Source organism: Takifugu rubripes, chromosome 1, assembly GCF_901000725.2.
Source record: "Takifugu rubripes chromosome 1, fTakRub1.2, whole genome shotgun sequence".
Classification (NCBI taxonomy): Eukaryota; Metazoa; Chordata; class Actinopteri; order Tetraodontiformes; family Tetraodontidae; genus Takifugu; species Takifugu rubripes.
The window spans coordinates 10,947,712-10,966,564 of NC_042285.1; the positions used below are offsets into that span (position 1 = coordinate 10,947,712).

General features: G+C 43.8%; 3 protein-coding genes across 6 annotated transcripts; 1 reads left to right on the forward strand and 2 right to left on the reverse strand.

The window, feature by feature from the left end:
- Positions 1-3: 3 nt before the first annotated feature.
- Positions 4-5,159, reverse strand: LOC101062299 (WD repeat domain phosphoinositide-interacting protein 1). Of its 2 annotated transcripts, none has more exons than XM_003961327.3 (12): positions 4,759-5,157; positions 4,076-4,158; positions 3,561-3,730; positions 3,366-3,462; positions 3,097-3,194; positions 2,870-2,962; positions 2,723-2,793; positions 2,450-2,557; positions 1,960-2,124; positions 1,786-1,893; positions 1,413-1,552; positions 4-1,171 (listed from the first exon to the last, which is right to left on the reverse strand). In XM_003961327.3, exons 1-12 carry the CDS (start codon positions 4,833-4,835, stop codon positions 1,050-1,052), a joined length of 1,332 nt encoding a protein of 443 aa, XP_003961376.1. In that variant the 5' UTR covers positions 4,836-5,157; the 3' UTR covers positions 4-1,049. The 2 variants fall into 2 exon arrangements, with proteins under 2 accessions (XP_003961376.1, XP_029691501.1); XM_029835641.1 differs by having other exon boundaries at positions 1,161-1,303; positions 1,354-1,552; positions 4,759-5,159.
- Positions 5,160-5,639: 480 nt separating this feature from the next.
- prkar1ab (protein kinase, cAMP-dependent, regulatory, type I, alpha (tissue specific extinguisher 1) b) lies at positions 5,640-12,151 on the forward strand. Its single transcript, XM_011604198.2, has 11 exons — positions 5,640-5,790; positions 7,056-7,263; positions 7,552-7,722; positions 7,800-7,891; positions 7,995-8,056; positions 8,153-8,199; positions 8,290-8,448; positions 8,556-8,616; positions 8,750-8,871; positions 9,616-9,697; positions 9,812-12,151. The coding sequence occupies exons 2-11, from the start codon at positions 7,090-7,092 to the stop codon at positions 9,982-9,984; spliced, it is 1,143 nt and encodes a 380-aa protein (XP_011602500.1). The 5' UTR covers positions 5,640-5,790; positions 7,056-7,089; the 3' UTR covers positions 9,985-12,151.
- Positions 12,152-12,394: 243 nt separating this feature from the next.
- On the reverse strand, positions 12,395-18,557 carry fam20a (FAM20A golgi associated secretory pathway pseudokinase). 3 transcript variants are annotated; one of them, XM_011602608.2, is made up of 12 exons: positions 18,427-18,557; positions 17,516-18,071; positions 16,223-16,416; positions 16,087-16,137; positions 15,417-15,495; positions 15,137-15,229; positions 14,335-14,450; positions 13,979-14,159; positions 13,744-13,853; positions 13,575-13,656; positions 13,416-13,475; positions 12,395-13,339 (listed from the first exon to the last, which is right to left on the reverse strand). In XM_011602608.2, the coding sequence occupies exons 2-12, from the start codon at positions 17,947-17,949 to the stop codon at positions 13,069-13,071; spliced, it is 1,671 nt and encodes a 556-aa protein (XP_011600910.1). In that variant the 5' UTR covers positions 17,950-18,071; positions 18,427-18,557; the 3' UTR covers positions 12,395-13,068.
- Between the last annotated feature and the right edge of the window lie 296 nt (positions 18,558-18,853).

The following is an 18,853-nucleotide window of genomic DNA, read 5'->3' on the forward strand; positions in this document are numbered from 1 at the left end:
TATGGCTTGGTTTTTGTTTTTAATACAGGAATGAAACACGACAGTTTAAAAACCAAGAAGAAATGTTGAGTAACTGGTCAACTTTAATGTATTTCTGGTATTGATGAAATTTCAAATGTCCAGTAGTCAACAGCCCAATGCAGTATTTTAACAGCGCCACCTGATGGCAAAGGTTATCACCATGCTATTTACTGTATAACAGTACCATTTATAAATGTTATTATATACATTATACAAATTTAAAAGACAGAAAATTTCAAAAACCCAATATATCGTTATATTGATTTATGATAACTCTGCATCTGATGCGTAGCATTTAACATTATTTAACATAAAGAAATGTAAATGACAGGATTCAGGTTCAAAATCAGGTTCAACCTGATACACTGCAGTGTCCCGCTCAACTTCAGAATTCAGCTGTTATAACATCTCTTTAGTCTCGTGTTTCTACAGCAACATCTGCGTCAGTCAATATTTACTCCACATAATGTAACAAATATTTCATACTTCCATCTGAATGAACTATTGCTCATGTGAGACAATGTCCACTGATCAGCCCTCAATCATGACTGAAATAATGCCCTTAGGGTGGAAAATAGGGAGAGGTTTGTCCGAGTTCATAAAGTAATTTAGAACTAGGTGCAGTTGTGATTGGTGACTACCACTGATGCTCCTCCTACTCTGATGCAACCGCCTGATCATCAGGGTTCATCCATCATAATACAGTAGCATCCCTATTTCTTCAGGATTTCCTGTTGTGCACCTTGTGTCAGTGTTACCACTGTTTTTGTGCACGTTGCGACACATGCACCTGGAATCTGTCTCAGTTAAGAAGGTCTGGGTGTGTTTTTGGTAAAAATGAGTGGGATTCCCACTCATTTATTCATTTCAGTCGTTCCTTACAAAAAAGAAATATGAACAGGAAACATGGAAACACCAGGGAGATAAGACGTAACGGGGTACAAGTGGAAGGTGTAGGTGTCCCACAATGGTTCACACACAGGAATATTGTTGTCTACCTTCCCTGACTACAACAAGCGAAGGTTTGGTCAGTTGCTCTGGTTGCCGACAGGAGGGAACTCATTCTCATCATCCAGACAGACGGGCCCGACTGCGAACTCGTGCTCTGGGATCACATCGCCCCTTTGGGCTCCACCGTCCTCAGAGTAACCTTTCAAAACAAGAAGGTGAGGCCTTTGAAAACATCACACTCATTGGCGTACACCCACAGCTTTATCCTAAGCTTGTTTTGAAAAGGATTTAGGCCCAGTCAAGACTACATTAATGAAAAAAAACATTTCAGCTTCATTTGAACTGAGATACCTGACACATTTCTATTATGAAATCAAAAACTGACAGGTACTAAGATTGCTGATGCTCATTAGGACCTTTGGAATTAAGGGCTACTGTACCCAAAAGTGTGGCAGAGGATGGTGGTGTTGATGGGAGGGCCACAGTAGCAGCATATGATTGGCTGACTGGTTGGTGAGGGACAGATTCTGGTTTGTTCTCCTCACTTTGTTCCGCCTCTTCCTCGCTAGACTCAAACAGCCTGCAGGAGAAAGGGGCAAAGACTCACCAGCTAAATACAAAGATTTGACTGTAAAAACACACCCGCAGATAATTAGATTATTAACAATGTGCAACAAACCACTTAAAGATGACAACCTCAATAAAATTATTTCAAATTAAAGTACCTTTTTGTGGTCATTACTGTTTCAGCTATTCACGGTGACTGTCAATATCAGATTTCTTTTAACGCATTAATATCAGCGTGAAACGCACCTGTGTTTTTGGACAAGGACACACTCTCCTCCATCTTGTGGGTCCACATTGTAAATATAGAGAAAGCCATCAGAGGATGCCACCAGCAGACGTGGGAGCTTCTGAATCCTATACAGATACACACAGGTCATGACATGTCAATGCTCCCTCTGGTAAATCTGTTCTCTGCCTTACATGGCCAGGGCGCAGATGTTCTTAAGGCCAAACATGTTGAGCCGCACTGTAGCAAAGGCCCGGTCTTGATGCATCATATCAGACACCTGGGTGGGCAAGTAGGTGCTGGCTGCTGTGAACATTTTGCCCACATATGCCGACCATGTGGGAGACTCCTCTTCTTCACTGATGGGAAAAAGATTGTTGCAATTATGAGCATTAGGTAAATTGACATTAATAATTAAATTATAGTTATATATTTTCCCAACTTCGACTTTATTTATTTAAACCCTTTGAAAACCCTTAAAAGACAAATTAATTGTTTTACGTAACAAACAGTGGAAGACACTAGGGGGCACTGTTTATTAAAAAGGACAAATTTCCTTATAGCACAGAAACAAAATGTGGTCACAGAAATTAAAGCCTGAATTTGAACATTTTTTATAAGACAAATAAAGATGGTTTATTTTATGGGAAATCATTTATTGTGCGTGTGAGTGTGTGTGCTTACGTGGGACTGTGTTGCTCCAGTTTGAAGATATGAACCGTCTCAGTGTTGCTGGAGGCACACAGGAACTGAGCATCTCCACTGAAGGACAGTGAACTTATACTGACGTATCTGACACATAGATAACAAATGGAAAACTGTTATTACAAAAACTGCTATTTTAATACATTGAAATAAACAATAGTTAATCATACGTCCCAGGCAGTCATTTTCTGACAATAAAAGCACCTAATGTACCATCAACACAAAAAGAGATGATGTGAGCGCCTAACTGACCTCTTCATCCCCCTGCGGAACTCAAACAGTTTCTGTCCTTCAGGAACACTGAAGACTCTGATCACCGTACCCTGGTGAGGAAAGGGTTGTCAGGGACTGACGATAACACAGAGGGATATTTTGTTGATTTAGCAATTAATTGCACACCTTCTCTGAAGCACTGGCTAATTTGGTGCCAGAGGCATTAAAGGTGAGGGCAGCCAGGGGACTGTCATGAGCCTGGATCAGCGTCAGAGTGCTCTAAGTGGGGGAAAATACACTGTAAATTACATCTGGATCAACACAGTCTTGACCCCATAAGCAGGACTGAAGATAGCTCACTGCAGCTGGAACTCAACTTTTGTTTATATGTTAACAGCAAATTGAATCCTCACCAGGTTGTTAGCATCATAGAGTGTGATTTCCCCTATGGTGGCACTGCCAGGGTATGCCAGGTAGGAATTGCTGTGGTTGACAGAGAGCGCACAAAGGCCTGCAACACAGCAGAGATGGCAAGTGAAGCTGCATTTTGTTTCTCATCCGTCAAGCCCCCAACTATCACTGCAGGCCAGCATGTAATGACACTGTGGATGAGGGACGAACAATACCCCAAGAAATGATAATAATTCACTCAGTTTAAACACAGGCGTCCTTCTCATTGTACCTGAGAGGTTGGTGGGTGTGTTGAGCAGGGTTTTGAGTAGCTTCATATCTTTGATATTGTGGATATAAACAGACTCCTCCAGACACACCACCAATCGCTTTGACAGAGACAAAGTAAGAACAGTAAATAAACACAGGCACGACAGCCCAACGCAGGAGCAACACCTTCACGTCTAGATAAGTCCCCTGTCCGTACCTGCCTGTTGAGCCTGACGGAGAGGATGTTGTTGGAGTAGCTGTAGTTGCAAATCTCTGTACCTTTCTTAAAGTGATAGACGTTCATTCGCCGCGGCATGGACAGACTGACCACCACCACCAGACTGCTGGAGAAGAGCCGCTCCACAATATACACGTCAGGACTCTCCACTGGAAAACACAGATGAGGGTTTTTTATATTTGTAGTGCCTTGGAACAGCCAGGAATGTTTTGGTGTAAGCTCATGGTGCCAGCACATTTCATTGAAAGTGAAAACAGGAGCTTCTCCTTTGACAGCATGCAGTTCCCCCTCATGTTTGGCCTTCTTGGATCAAACCTACTCCAAATGTTGATTTCTGATGTAGACAACTAGAGAACTGAGAGTGCTCTCTGCCATTCAAATGCAGGAACACAAAAGTCTGAACAAAGTGCATCTGACCACAGACTCAGGAAGAGGATTTTGGCATCAAGTACACCGGCTTGTGAAATGCATGTTTGTGAAGGGTTCTTTATTACCTCCTTCATGAATGCAGTCCAGTTTGTCCACAGCAGTGACAGAGAAGAGCCGGTAGCCAGTCTTGGTGCCCACAGACAGAGACCTGCAACAACACGTCAATCGGAGGATGATTTCACATCTGCCCAGCCTCCACAGAGAGTTTAAGCTTATCAGTCACACCTGTAGGTGGCCCCAAAGACCAGTTGGCCATTGGCTTCTTTTATTAGCAGAGACAGATGTTTACACAAAGTGACACACCTGTAACTGAAGAAGTTCACCCTTTGCTGTCTATTAATCCTAATGGACAGTATAGTTCTGTTTTATTTCTTTCTAAAAAAAAAAAACAACCTTGGTATAACACGCGAGGGGATGAGTATGTCCTGGATTATGTTGGATAACAGTGAAAAATGAATGACTCCAAAAAAGTCCGTTTTTAATAAATTCTTGTCACTCAACAGCCAGAGGTTTACCGACTAATGAGTATCCAGTTTAATGTGAAACAGGCCTTTAGAAGAATCACACTGGCCTAGATCACTTTGAGGAAGACAAATTCAAGTGATTTAGCGTCTCTGTTAATTTTGGCCAAACATGAATCCTGTCTGTTTGTGCCTCTTCTATGAAATATGAAACAAAATGCTGAAGTACGAACGCAATTATGCAACAGCCAGGTGAATTAAGGAGGCCCAGCCGGTTGCTTGCTTACGTGGTGTCTTGGTTAAATGAAGCACAAATGAAGCCTTTATGCCCTTCAGGGCACTCTGTCGGATCCTGAGTCTCCATCCCGCCGCCAAATTCCCTCTCCACGTCGCTGGTCGAGGTCGGAGGCCTTTGGGCCCGGGTCAACCCCTGCCGTAGCCCACTTCCCCCTCCTTTGCTCCCCGAGTCCAAGCGCCACGCTCGCACTCTTCTTGGAGTGCAACGTCCAAGCAGACAGGCTCAGAGGAAACGCATCCCACACCGAGTCATCGCTCCTCAATCTATACTGGATAACGGTTCGACGATGACAGCCCGTTAGAGGAGCCGGATCCGCGTCGACAGCGTTGTCTCTACGTTGTTAACTTTAAGTCTACACAGCAAAACAAAACAGCTGATGGGCGGGTGCGTTTCTCAGAGCTGCATCCTGATTAGCTGCCCATACAGGGCGAGCGCGCTGCTCCTGCTTTTCTATTGGTCAGTCTTTTTAAAGTCCTGGGCTGATTGGTCACCACTGCTGTTGAATCAAAAAAAGATCCGCCTATTTTGTGTTAGGTCTCGCTCGATTGGGCATTTACACATTCTATCTCGTCACGAGGAATTGTTTTGATCATTTCATTGGGTGAAATGGATACTCCCCCCCTGCTGGACAAAGAGGTCTACCAAGATGTCACTTAGAATGGAATACTTCATCATTTAATTATTAAATTTGTAGCGGGTCAAATCAATTCTTTGCTTAATAAAACATTTAAAAAGCCTTTACCGTGCAAGCTTAATAGAATAAATCGATTTTTAAAAATCCCCCACTACCATATCCTTGACGTCACAGATTTCGTATATTCCCCTTTAAGGTTGCCAGGGGTTACGGGCTCACATGTCAGCACAAGGAGAATTGACGTCAGTGGCGGCTGCTGATTGGTCCTCAGCCGTATCCGGTGGGGCAGCGGTCCAGGGCTCGGAAAAAAAAATCGAAGCGAGAAGGATCTGGTAACGGAACGCTTTGAGAAATACAATCCATCCCGTGTCACCGTCGAAGGGCTCGGTAAGAACTTTCAGATTGTTGCAAATATTAGCGATTTGTGACAGTTTAAGGATCACCCGGTCTCTGGCTAGAGAATTCTTCTTTTCTTCGCTTCTCGTTTGTTTATGCTAGAACTCAAGATGGCGTCATTGGAGGAGAGCTTTGCCTTTGCATAGAGCTAGCAGGCAACATTGCACATGAAAATGGAGAGGTTCTCGCTTGTAACAATGACCAAACACACCAAAACCGAAATCAAACACTTGCCACTCGCTGGTATTTGGATCGTAATAGTCACTATGTGCCTGCTAGTTTGCATCAGCCCGCCTGGAGTAAGTTACGCCGCCACAGCAAGCAGCCTCCTCCTGAAACTGCTCGACCTAGTCAATTTTGCAGATGGGCTTTATTTCACACTGTTTGCAGAGTTGCAAACATTTGCTCAGTTCATAGCCTTTTAAACACACTTTGCCCGTGTGCCCTATCAGTAAATTTAGATGATATTTGTTTCGCAAGGTCATTTGCGCTCCATTGGCATTTGTTCTAATTTAATTGACAGCGCTTTTTTTTGGTGCAAATAAATTTGCTTTCACCGTTACTAAATTGAAAACGTGATGTGTTTTCTTCTCCGATCAACGCCCGATACCTAAAACTATGCCGTTCACATTTCCTTAAGCGGTGACAGCAGATATCAGCCATCACATCATTGTAACTTCCTCAAGCTTATCTATGACGGTTGTTATTTGGAAGCTTTATATAATAAGATTCTTCCTAATAATCTCCTGGGCATTCTTTGACGATGCCAATCGGTCCCAACAAGGATGCATTTGCAGAGATGGCACTGAGGAGCCTATTGGATTCTGGGCTTCTTGACTTTGAATTGCAGATGTTGCACTCCTTCCTGTTTTAAACAGGCTGATCAAGCTCAGAAGCAGTGAGGCAGATCACACGATCTTCAAACTCTTAGGCTGCTTTGCTCAATATTGTAACCTGAAGCAAGAGCATTTGTTCTTTTGGGTTGGCCTGTTACATAGTAGCTTCATTCACAATCTTTTATTCGGCCATGACTTTAAAATTAGGTCTCAGATTTGATGCGATCCATTTGTCTGTGGCTTAATTGTGTGATCCCGTCATATGACCATTCACTTTTAACACTCGGACTTCTCTACACCCCTTCCCCCAGTACTTTGTCAGTCAGGCTCTGTTTTTCTCACATCCTCAGATTTCTGGCCGGTATCATCGTGACACACAAACACTCAGGCTCCTTTGTTTTTCTCTCCTCATGACAAAAGTTAGAGGTCACAGAGCAGGGTTGCGGTTGTCGTCATGGCATCTGGAAGTACGAGCAGCGAGGAGGAGCGGAGCTTGAGGGAGTGTGAGCAGTATGTGCAGAAACACAACATTCAGCAGCTGCTGAAGGACTGCATTGTCCAGCTGTGCACTTCGAGGCCCGACAGGCCCATGGCTTTCCTCAGGGAGTACTTTGAGAGGCTGGAAAAGGTTTGTGTCTGTTCTATTTTTTTATTTCTTTGTCCTTAAAAATGATTGAGATTTTTTTTTTTTTTTTTTTACTGTAAACCACGTGGACATGCTTTATTTGCCATCAACAGATCTTTGTGTGTATATAAACTCTTGTAGCACTCACATTCAAAGCTGCTTACTTACTAGGAAAATTGGTTGAACAGCTTGAACATTAAAAACGAAAGATTAAAAACCTTTTTAATAAAAAGAACGATGACCGCAGCTATAAACCTTGTTGGCTGACTCCGTCTAATGTTCCAATTCTAGGAAGAGGTGAAGCAGATTCAGAATCAGCAGAAGGCTAGCAATTCCCGATCAGACTCGCGCGATGAGGAGGTGTCCCCACCTATGAACCCCGTGGTGAAGGGCCGCAGACGGAGAGGAGCCTTCAGTGCAGAGGTCTACACAGAGGAGGATGCTGCCTCATATGTCAGAAAGGTAGACTCGGTATATTACCAGGATACTTTTCAAATCAAGGGAAAAACCTCTAAACACAGAATTTGTTGGGTTGAAAGGTCATTCCAAAAGACTACAAGACAATGGCAGCCTTGGCCAAAGCTATTGAAAAGAACGTGCTGTTCTCACACCTGGACGACAATGAAAGGAGGTACGAGTCTGTAAATAGTATATACCGCTGGATTCTACTGAAATAATTATGAAACAAATGTTTCCTGCATGTTAATTTAAAAAAACAATCTCTTCATTCACAGTGACATATTTGATGCAATGTTTCCAGTCACTTACATTGCTGGAGAAACTGTTATTCTGCAGGGTAAGCATTCATCTTTTCTGAGTAGCGTCGCACTAACATTTGTCCTATCATAGCATGTCTCAATGTGATGCTAACGCTGTTGTTTCATTAACTCAGGTGACGAAGGTGACAATTTTTATGTGATTGACCAGGGCGAGATGGATGTTAGTATCTGATCCTTGTTTTTAACAAATGCACGTTGTTGTGTTTCCTTTGCACGTTTGGGTTTAAATGTTTGTCTATGTCTCTTTCAGGTGTATGTGAACAATGAGTGGGTCACCAGTATTGGGGAAGGAGGCAGCTTTGGGGAGCTGGCTCTTATATATGGCACCCCAAGAGCAGCCACAGTTAGAGCTAAGACCAATGTGAAGCTGTGGGGCATTGACAGAGACAGTTACAGGAGAATACTTATGGTGAGTAGACCGAGTGGTGTGCAGTCAGACTAAAATTCTCCACTATTTCAGCTTCATGCTTTTCCAACTTTTTTTTTTAACTCGTCCATACATTCGTTTTTCTTTAGGGAAGCACTTTGAGAAAGAGAAAGATGTACGAGGAGTTCCTGAGGAAAGTTTCTATTTTAGGTGAGACGATCTGTTTACAATGGACTCACCACACATTTTACTCCTGTTTGGTGCGATTATGAAGATATGCTGAAAGTTAATGTAATAATATCACTAATGACCTTTTTTTGCACATTATTTGTGTTTTCTGTAGAGTCTCTTGATAAGTGGGAGCGTTTGACTGTGGCTGATGCCTTGGAGCCTGTCCAGTTTGAGGATGGACAGAAGATTGTTGTGCAGGGAGAACCTGGAGATGAATTCTTCATCATCTTAGAGGTAATAAGGGTTTACTCTGAGAAACCGAAAAAATAGTCATTTCAGACATGTTTATCTGAACCTCGTGCACTTCATGTGGATAATTCAAAGTGCAAGTAAGACCGTGCCATACCTGCTCCTGCTACAAGCTACCAGCACTAAGAGTATCAGACTGGCTCATTAGAGGCAGAGGTGTGCTGTTACATTGACGTGAAACCTGATCAGCAAAATTAAGGTGTTGTGCATTTGATCACTAAGAGCTTTTACTTACACGCATAGAAACCGAATTTCTGTGGTAGATCGATAACATAAAATGCACACGGGCGTGATTCTAGTGGACAATCACTCCAGAGAATCACTCTAGAGGAGTCTAAATGTGGCCAGACAGCGACTCACATGCACACGCGCTACATCTGGCTTACATCTTGCTGACCAGGAAGCAGAAGCTTTAACATCAACTGGTAGCGACCTGGTATGGCCAGTATTATTGGAACGCAGTTGGCCATGCCTGCTGAGAGAGTTGCAAAGTGTGAACAGCTCGGCCACCCGACCACTCTGAAAGTTGTGTCGCGTGGGGGAAGGTGGTTTGGCTCCACCCTTAATCCAGCCACTGCAAACTTCCTTGTAGACAGAGAGTTTGGCTGCATAAATGATCCACATCCATAAATTAGGAAGTGTAGTCTGATTTTGTGAAATGACTGTTTTTAAACGTGGCTGTGAAAAATCCATCGCCGCAATAAAAGTCCAACTAAAACTGCGTTTCAGGGTTCTGCGGCGGTGTTGCAGCGTCGTTCAGAGAACGAGGAGTTTGTTGAAGTGGGCCGGTTAGGGCCTTCTGACTACTTTGGTAAGATCTCCACCCACAGCTCAGCACAAGCTCCTTTTATTTGAATCGCCGTATTTTTCATTGCCTCATTGGTCACAGTAGCAGCATGCTCAGGCCTGTTGACGTGTGTTGCAGGTGAAATCGCTCTGCTGATGAACCGACCTCGCGCCGCCACCGTGGTGGCCCGTGGGCCTCTGAAGTGCGTCAAGCTAGACCGACCTCGCTTTGAGCGCGTCCTGGGTCCATGTTCAGATATTCTCAAACGTAATATCCAACAGTACAACAGCTTTGTCTCGCTGTCTGTCTGAAGGAACATGTCCCCCTCCCCTTGCTCTCTCTTTGTCTCTCTCTACTGTGTCCCTCTTCCTCCTTTTAGACCCAGGGTCCACAATGCAACTTGCTTTTTGTCACTTTCTTCTACTTTGTATTGGTTTCGCTCTGGTTTCATTTACACAAAGAAATCTTTTTTTATGGTTACCACCCTTCATGCAGAGGTGACTTTCAGCCATTCACCAGCGCTTGTACCGATTGCTGTACGCTACCTTGTAGGCACAGTTACATCACGTTACCTATGTTATAAATGTATTCCTGGTTACGCTTTCTTTTTAGGCTTAAACACAAAGCAGGATTGAGATGTTTAAAGACATTAGAGTCTCAGCCTGCTGAGACAGGACAATCAAACTTTACATGGCGCTTTTGGTGAATTTGTACAAGTGATGTTTTAGATTGAAGCGATCAGACAAATGCTTCTTCCCCCAGAGTTTTTTTTTTATTTTTATCCAACTCTGTTTGATGAACGACTTCAGACCTTAGTACCTGTAGAAGCCTGGAAGAAAATATTTGCATCCAATGTTGCTGTTTTTAGGACTTAACTGTATGATGGTTGTGCTGCGTTTGTCGTTTATGGTTACCTTCGATCAACGTGATGATACGATGGCGAGTCTGTTTTTCTTGTTCGAAGATGGCCTGTACAACTTAAGGTTTTTATGATATTGTGCAGCTACCAGGCTAGTGCCAAATATTTAGTTCTTATTACAAAGATGCAGAGTCCTCTGCCCCCAAGTTGAAGGAGGAGCTGTGATCAGGAAGTAGTCAAAACCTTTTATCGTCCTTTTATTCGACCAAACTAGACCTGCCTTGACTATATTAATCCAAGAAAAAAGAATAGGGGAAAAAATAGGAGTATTACTTCTTTCAGTATTCATTTTTAGTATGTACCAAATACCTTGGTCTCACCTCTGCTATGGTTTGTAATCACAATGTTACTATAGTGTAGTTAAAATGATCATAGTGATATTATTATCATTGATTAAATGATGCATTATTGTTTGGAGTGACGGTGATCTGAAAAGTTTATCTGCTTTTTGTAAACATTTATTTTTCCATAAATTCTACTTCAGGTCTCCGGTGCCACAAAGTAAATAAATTCTTGTCAACTGCTGAAACAGTATGGAATTGTATTGTGTGGCAGGCTCTTTGAAATAGATCAGGGGACGATTGCAGGTGTATCCAGGTGGGCGGTGGCCTCAGGTCAGACTGAAGTATTTATGTATGTGAAAGCCTCAGAGGTGAGCGGAGCAGCAGAATAAGCAGATATCTATTCAAAATGAGTGTCATTGCTTATTGCCTTGGAAAAGTTGGCTGCCCTATTCATCGTGATCTGTTCTCTAGGCTGATTTGGAATGGTGTTTTTCCAACATCTAGTGATCACACTTGAATGGTTGTGCATTAAAGAACGTGCCCTGCAGCCACGACAACTTCTTTGTTTGAGTTTTGGCTTAAATGCTTTACAACTATTTAAGCATGAATTGTTTTTTTTTTTTTTCTATCTTAATGCTAATTTGTGGATGATGGGCTTCTTCATTCCTGCCTCACTGTCTGTTACCACAAAAGACAACAGCCGAGCGTCTCCTGCTGCGTTCTCGTTCGGAGCAGTTACTTAGAATTGAGGGGTATTCTTGTACATCCTGAAGATTTGATTTGGTGCCGATTGCAGGGTGGTCTGAGTAGCAGAGAGGTTGTGACTATATGAGCCGATTCTTCTCTACAGTTTGTAATCATCTATACACATTCTTACCCCAAACTGGAGGTCTCTGTGGATGTGGTTTCCTTTGACAGCGCATCATATTAACCCTCCACAGGAAAAGTTGTTTTTTTGGGGGGGAGGGGGTGGCTCACATTTGTTGAACAATTTTCCTGTAAATAACAGCATCATCGGTTTCAATGTTTTCAGCCACACTGCAACGGTCCCAGTTTGCCTTAGCTTACCTAACCTGGGCTTAGAGTAGTAAGGTAGCCCAAATTTCAGAGAGTTTGTCAGACCTGCAGCACAGAGAGCTGTAGACGATCAGAGGACCATTCTTTTTCTATTCTATCCTGTATTCAGTTTGACCTCTTTTATGTGCAAAGATGTTTATCCTTTTGGTATAGATTGTTCCAGACGGCAGTTTAAGCAATAAAAAATTAAAAATCCGATTTGTCTCAGGTTTCCTCTTTTTACAACCATGCTGCTATTGTATCGAATGCTTTCAAATGCCTGATAACGAAAGCAATGTGGCATGGAGCCACCAGATGGCGCGATTTCTCCGAAATCGTCTATATTTTTTCCTGTTCCAAAGCAACTGCAACGATCACCTTTTCAATCTAAATATACAATAACGAATATTTACCGTGTAGCCACAGTTTCAGCAAAACAGGTAAAACAGACAGAAACATACAGGTGTTGAAAGAAACTTTATCCACATACATTCAACCCACAGTTCATCAGCACAGGTTTTAATTATCATTAGTGTTAAATTAGTTGTTCAAGGACACTACATTTGGAGACTGCAGGGTTCTAGAATCAAACTAAAGATCTTTGTCATTAGAGACACTTGCCTGAAAAACCAGACTTTTAGTTTCAGTCTGATAAGAGTCATCATGGTGCAGCAATTTTAGCCACAGATAATGGTGAACGCCTGTGATGCGGAGGTTTAACTCTTTCTATGCATTTTTTATGTACAGATATCGTCTGATTACAAACAAATATGCTTGTCTGGTCTCATAAAATATCTTTATTTCAGAAGAAGATGCAAACCAATATTTGCTACCATTCATGATAAACAACTGAGTCAGTCAATTGCAGCTGTTTCCTCGGAATATATTTTATGGCTTCATATATCAACTGTCAGTGATTGTTTTATGGGACTTTACCTTCTTTTGGGACCTCATCTTGAATGATCATTTAAATCCCCCTGATGTTCCAGAAATCATTCTGCGATGAGCCTCTGGCACATCTTCCACTTATGGCTTCTTAAAACCGAAACCACCTGAGCTGTGCTTGCTCATGAACACACTGCTCCATCACAATCACTGCTGTCTTTCAGAGGGAGTGATGGTCCTTTCACCCTCTGTTACCTGACCTTTGCTAATCCCGTGGCAACCTGAGGTCCCTCTGTGGATTGGACAAAGTCTTCAGTGACGACTCTGTCCTTGCCCAGCCTGCGGATGCAGCGCTGCACCGCCCGCAGGACCTTCTGTAGCCTGCGGTCCAACGCTAAGAGGTGAGGCTCTGTGAGGATTGGCTGTAAGGCGTCTTTCTCCAGGGACTCCCTCATGACGTCGCTCAGCCTGTACCCAGGACGCGACAACAGCTGCAGCCGCAACAGCGTGGAGCTCTTTATTCTGAGAAACAATCACAGGACAAGTTTTTCCAACTGTAATCTTCCAAAATCTCTCCATCAACCAAAAAGACACTCACATGCAGCACTGGGACAGTGGTGACAGGATGGAAATCTCATCCTTAGAGTGCTTCCCAAACCTGGGAGGAAAAATATGACGATGGAAGAAAACCAACAAAGCAGAATTTTTCAGCACTAAAAAAAATTGGGATTTCTTCCCCGATGGTGCGTAGTCTCACCCTCTGGCATTATCCAAGTGCAGAGGGAATCCTTCCTCACCGAATTTGGAAAAGACTTCATAATGATGTCTGTCCATGTTGCCTGTGAGAGCAGGAAGGTTCACAGAGATGATTCTGATTGTGAAAGGGCCAATGCTCATTTAAATGATGGTTAAAGGTTATCACCTACTGATGAGGAAGTCGAAGATCGACATGTCGATGATGTTGAGCAGCCTGTTTCCTGAGTTATATGGATACATCTGCTTCACAGTGTCACAGAAAAAGGGATTCACTTCCCACCTGCAACCGAAAGGAAAAGTTCTAGCTGCATTAATTGTACAGATGTGTGATTATTATTATTTTTTAAATAGTATGCAGATTTTAAGATTCACTTGCAGTTGGCATGTGAGTATGAACTTTCTTACTCTTCTCTTCCGGTGAAGGTGTAGGAGCGTATCCAGGGGTTGGGAATGGAGGTGCGGGGGGCAATGCTGAGGCTCGGCAGGTAGGCAGACAGGGACCCCTCCAGCAGGTCTGGGTTACCACACACAGCGTACTCTGTCTTACACACGTACAGGCACTTGGAAAAGAAACAGGTGTTGTTTGCTGTTGGGAGGTAGAATGGAATAGAAAAAGAGTTTCCTTTTAGCACAAATATGACTTAGAGTTACGCAGCCACTTTAACTGCCTGCTAATCTATTTAGCTTATTGCATATTAACTGATAATATTGACATGATAGTGGCCCAAAAAAGCTATTTTAGAGGCTTACTGGTTCTTCACCTGGTGAGGTGAAGAAGACAGATCGTAAATCTTCATTGTGGGTGACTTGAAGGACCTCCCCTGTAAGGTTTACCACCCGACCAGCCACTGGCGGGACCCTCCGGAAGTCCAGAATCCTAACCGGAGAATGGATATAAAAAACCCATTTTGTCACTTCTAGGCCTCTTCTCTGCAGATGTCACATGATCCCTTCACCACTTATACTGTCTACCTCTGTGTTGTAATATTAAGTGGATGTGTTAAGAGCTGTTGTCTCCCCGTGGGCCATATTCCAGCAATGAGTTGTAATCAAGCAGTAATCGGGTTTTTAGACTCATTCAGTCACTGCTGATGGCGTCAGACACGCTGCTGCACACATCTGAGAGGTCGGAGATAAGATCTGCCTCATCTGACTCTGTCGACGGGTGTTTAAAGTGTGACGCACAGTATAAAAACAGCGTGGGATGATGGTTCTGTCAACGTGGCAGCCCTGTTGTTTACTCTTCAGTGCGGTGAGGTAGTGTCTTTTCATTGTGTGTGGCATCGTAATCACACCGTCTGGCTCAGATGGGCGTCACCACAGCCAATTACGCAAAGATGTGTGTGTTTGCTCGTGAATGTGTGTGTTTGCTCGTCTGTGGTTGGAGCTGATCAGGTGGGTTACTTATCCTGGGCTGGGCTGCACATGTCTCAATCGCTGTGGAGGTGGATTGTTTTTGTTCTTTCATGGCAGCAGATGAGGGTTATTATATATGTTACTACGAGGGTGTTGTTTCTGTTTCTTAAAGTCTAATATCGTTGTGACAGCAGATACACCTCCTACCTGTCCAGGTGGAAGGCAGCAATCTCCGCATTATGTCTTTGGAAGTCAATAAAGTAGAAAAAGTCTTCTGGAGTTTCTTCATGCCTCTGTTGCCTGACACACACACACACACACACAGAATTGGATCAGATGTGAAACAGTGTGCTGCGCTGTCATGGAAGCGTTTTAACATTTCATGAGAACAAACATCTTTTCTTCCCTTTTTTTTGTTTTTGTTGGACACTAGGCTCCAGAAAACAGTGTTTGCTGGAGAGCAGTGAGTCACTGGGTGTGTCCTCACCTCATTGGTTTAAACATGGCTTTAGCGTAGGTCTCCATCTTGAGAGCCAGCTTCAGGTGATGTCCGCTGGGCTTCACCACTAGAGCCGAGGGATGGGATGAGAAAAACATGTGAGATGAGGATGTGGTTCTCTGTTTTTTGAGCTGGCTTCTCAGCAGTTTCTCCTCTGGAGAACAGTTTCTGAACTTTGCCAAAGTCGAGCCAGTTAAGAGGTAATAATTATTCAAAGGCACAGAGGAACATCTGGCAGCAGAGCGGTTCCCTCCGTCGTATTTGCTTGCTTCAAAGACAAATATCTTGGTGTGCTCTAGGTTTTTGGCTCGCACACTGCTCAGGGGTATTGTAGGAGATGACGGTGTGGGTGGAGGATGAAGCAACGGAGGTGTTGACTCCCCTCAAGGCAGCAAACATCAAACATTTAATTAAGGATCTGCCTGTACACATGAACAAATGCGGGTTGGTTTTTATTTGTTTGCACCTGCTTTCCCAACAGCAGGTGATACAAGCAGACTTATTGGCTTTGAGGTGGAAAATTAACTGAAAAATACTTGCTAGCAGAACAGCTGTAGTCTTTTCCTTTTCTGGGCAAGTAAAGCCAAGCATAGCACACATTGGACCGTGCATAAACAGTTTTACAGCAAAAGCCATCCAAACAGATAGAGAAGCCTACCTTGAGTGCAGTCGCATTCTCCTTTCAGGGCTTTCTCATCTTGAGTGTAATCTGTAAGAGACCCCCCTCGTTTAGCCATGGATTAAATCAAACACTTGACATGGACACGCACAATCTCCATCAGTCTGTCCATCACCTGCGCTGATAACCGTCATGCTCTGCATCTCCCGAAGGAGTTGTGGGATAACGGGGTCATCCCGGGAGTACAGAGCATAGCGATTGATTCCCAGGTGGAACTTGAGCCAGCTGGCATCAGGGTCGTAGGTCACCTTGTGTTCACTCACAGTAATATTGGACACAGCAGCCGCTTCACTGTACAGCTTCATGTGTCTGACAAGTGAGAAGAATGAGGCAAAGTAACAGTAAATACACTGGAACAGTGAAGTACATGTTCCATGTTGCATTTAATGAAGATGCAGCTTTATTTTGAGCAGCATCAACTAGAAATTGTCCTGCAAAGTTCAGGACATTTTAACGGGTTTAAGTTGTAGCTGCTCTTACAAAAGTGTACACAGAAACACCCTCACTTTCATAGTAAACCCTTGGATGATTGTTTGTTTAGTTTTTTCTTTAAAATTCTAAAGCCTGTCCCTGCAGCAAAGTAAAAATAGAATCCACCAGAGCAGACGGCACCAACTAACACAAAATGAATACTGAGATCCACCAATGAGGGGACATGTGGTAGTTCTGTGGCACAAGTGTAAATCAAAGATGACTGGGAGCTTAATTTACATTCTGCACAGGCAGAATAAACTGTTAGGCCACAGCCACGATGCTCTTTGAGGTGTCTCTTGAAGTGGTGCATGATTTTACAACAAGCCGCTCTGCGGGATCTACGGAAAGTCAGCAGAATGACGACATCTATTTTGCATGTTTTCTCTTATTTTCCACCATAATAGCCTCAAGTCAACATCTCAGAGAAGGACTCCAATATCTCAGGACAGGCGGACATCCTCACAGGCCGTTGCAGCTCTGGCTCTAACAGATTAAGGTGGGCTTTAGGAGCCATAATTCCCTGTTTACCTTTGACAGAGGAGTCCAGACTGTCAGAATGACAGTTTGCAGAATGCTGTCTGCCACCAGCCCACATTCAGTCTCTATATGACCCATGCAATTGTCTCCACATCGTGTGTGTACGTGTGTGTAACCATGAAACAAATAACCCAGGATGTTTATACACATGGAGACATGTTTGTGTGCGTCTGCTGTGGGTTTGGCCGTAATGTCAGTGACCCTGCCCCTTTCACCACAGTCAGGCAGCAACACGTGTTTTCAGAGAGAGGTTTCAGCCAAATTCTTTCACAATAAAGTTAAGCAATAGAAAAAAAAAAAAAACTAGAATGGCTATTGCAATATCAAAGAAGCTGTGGAGAAAATCACCTGAATCTAAATAATGTTATTAAACCTGGCAGAAGTGTGATGGACTGACCTTTCCCAGCGGGCCACCTTCTTCTTATAGTACTCCATCAGCTGCCCTGTCGCCAGGAGCCTCTCCTCTGGAGCTAACTCTGGAGTTTGGATGCTGTACAGAGGATGAGAAAACAGGTTCTCCAGCTTTGAGCCCGTCACCGCATGTTCAGACCCAGTACCATCCCGTTGCTGTGCAGAAGTCCAGTTGGAGAGTTGTGGGGTGGCGACACCTCCGTGCTGGGGAAGCGTGATGTTGTCAGGGCTGCATGAGCAGGGACGCACCGATCTTTGGCCCATTCTCTGCAGCTTCGGCAGGAGGATAAAGTAGAGGTCAGCTGAGAAGACGGCTGCGAGTGTGAAAACTAAGAAGAAGCGGTCTCTCCTCATCATCGTCATGCTGAGGGGAAAACAGAACCGTCCAGATGATGTGCGGCTCCTTAGAGCAAGAGGCATCACTTGTTGGCTTCCTTGTGTCTCTCACTCAGGCAGCCAGACAGAGCCAGGAGGAAAGCAGCTGGTCTTTTTTTCTCTTTGTATTTCAGTCCTTCCAACCTCACTTCTCCTCCTCCTCTTTCCTTGGCAGTGAATGAAGAGAGAGCTGAGTGAGAGAGTGAGCATGTCTTTATGTGTGTGAGTGTGTGTGTTAGAGAGCGAGAGCGAGAGAGAGACAGAGAGAGAGCGCAAGAGAGAGGGGAAGAGCATGTGTGTGTATCCTGTGGGTGTGTCTTGGAAGGTATGTATGGGACACAAACATACACAAGGGAAAAAAGCTGAAGGAAAGAGGAAAAAGATGCAAACAATTTACAGGTGTTTCCTATCAATAGTTGGGACATGCCTCATCATCCTTTCTTCCAAAAAAGATGTGGGGCTGCCATCTTAACAAGTCCGCTTTCACCCCTTCCACCATGTGTTCCCCCCCGCTACTCCTACCTGTCTCTTCCTCCTGTTTCTACTTTAGTTTGCAGTCTCGCTGCAGGCCAGAATTCACAGCTGTGCTCTCCACCGAGCTTCAGTCTCCACACCTGGATCCCTCACCTTCTCCCTCCCTCTCAAACTAGGGCTCAGGAGAACTTCACATGGTGCAAACAGCACCTCCTCTTTTTAAAAACCACCTTCTTTTTCTCATGAAACAAAGAGCAGAGATATGCTGACGCGACAGAGGTATCACAGGGCATTTCCCAGAGTGCATCTGCGCTGTCGTTATTGTGGTATTTTGAAACATCTGTCCTCTGTTTGGGTATGGGTGTGTGTATTGATGTGTGCAAGTAGAGAGAGAGAGAACTCTCCAGCACATTTTTATTCTCTGAAAAGAAAACAGGCTGATGCTGAAGTTTGTGTTGGAAAGCTTTAACCTGAC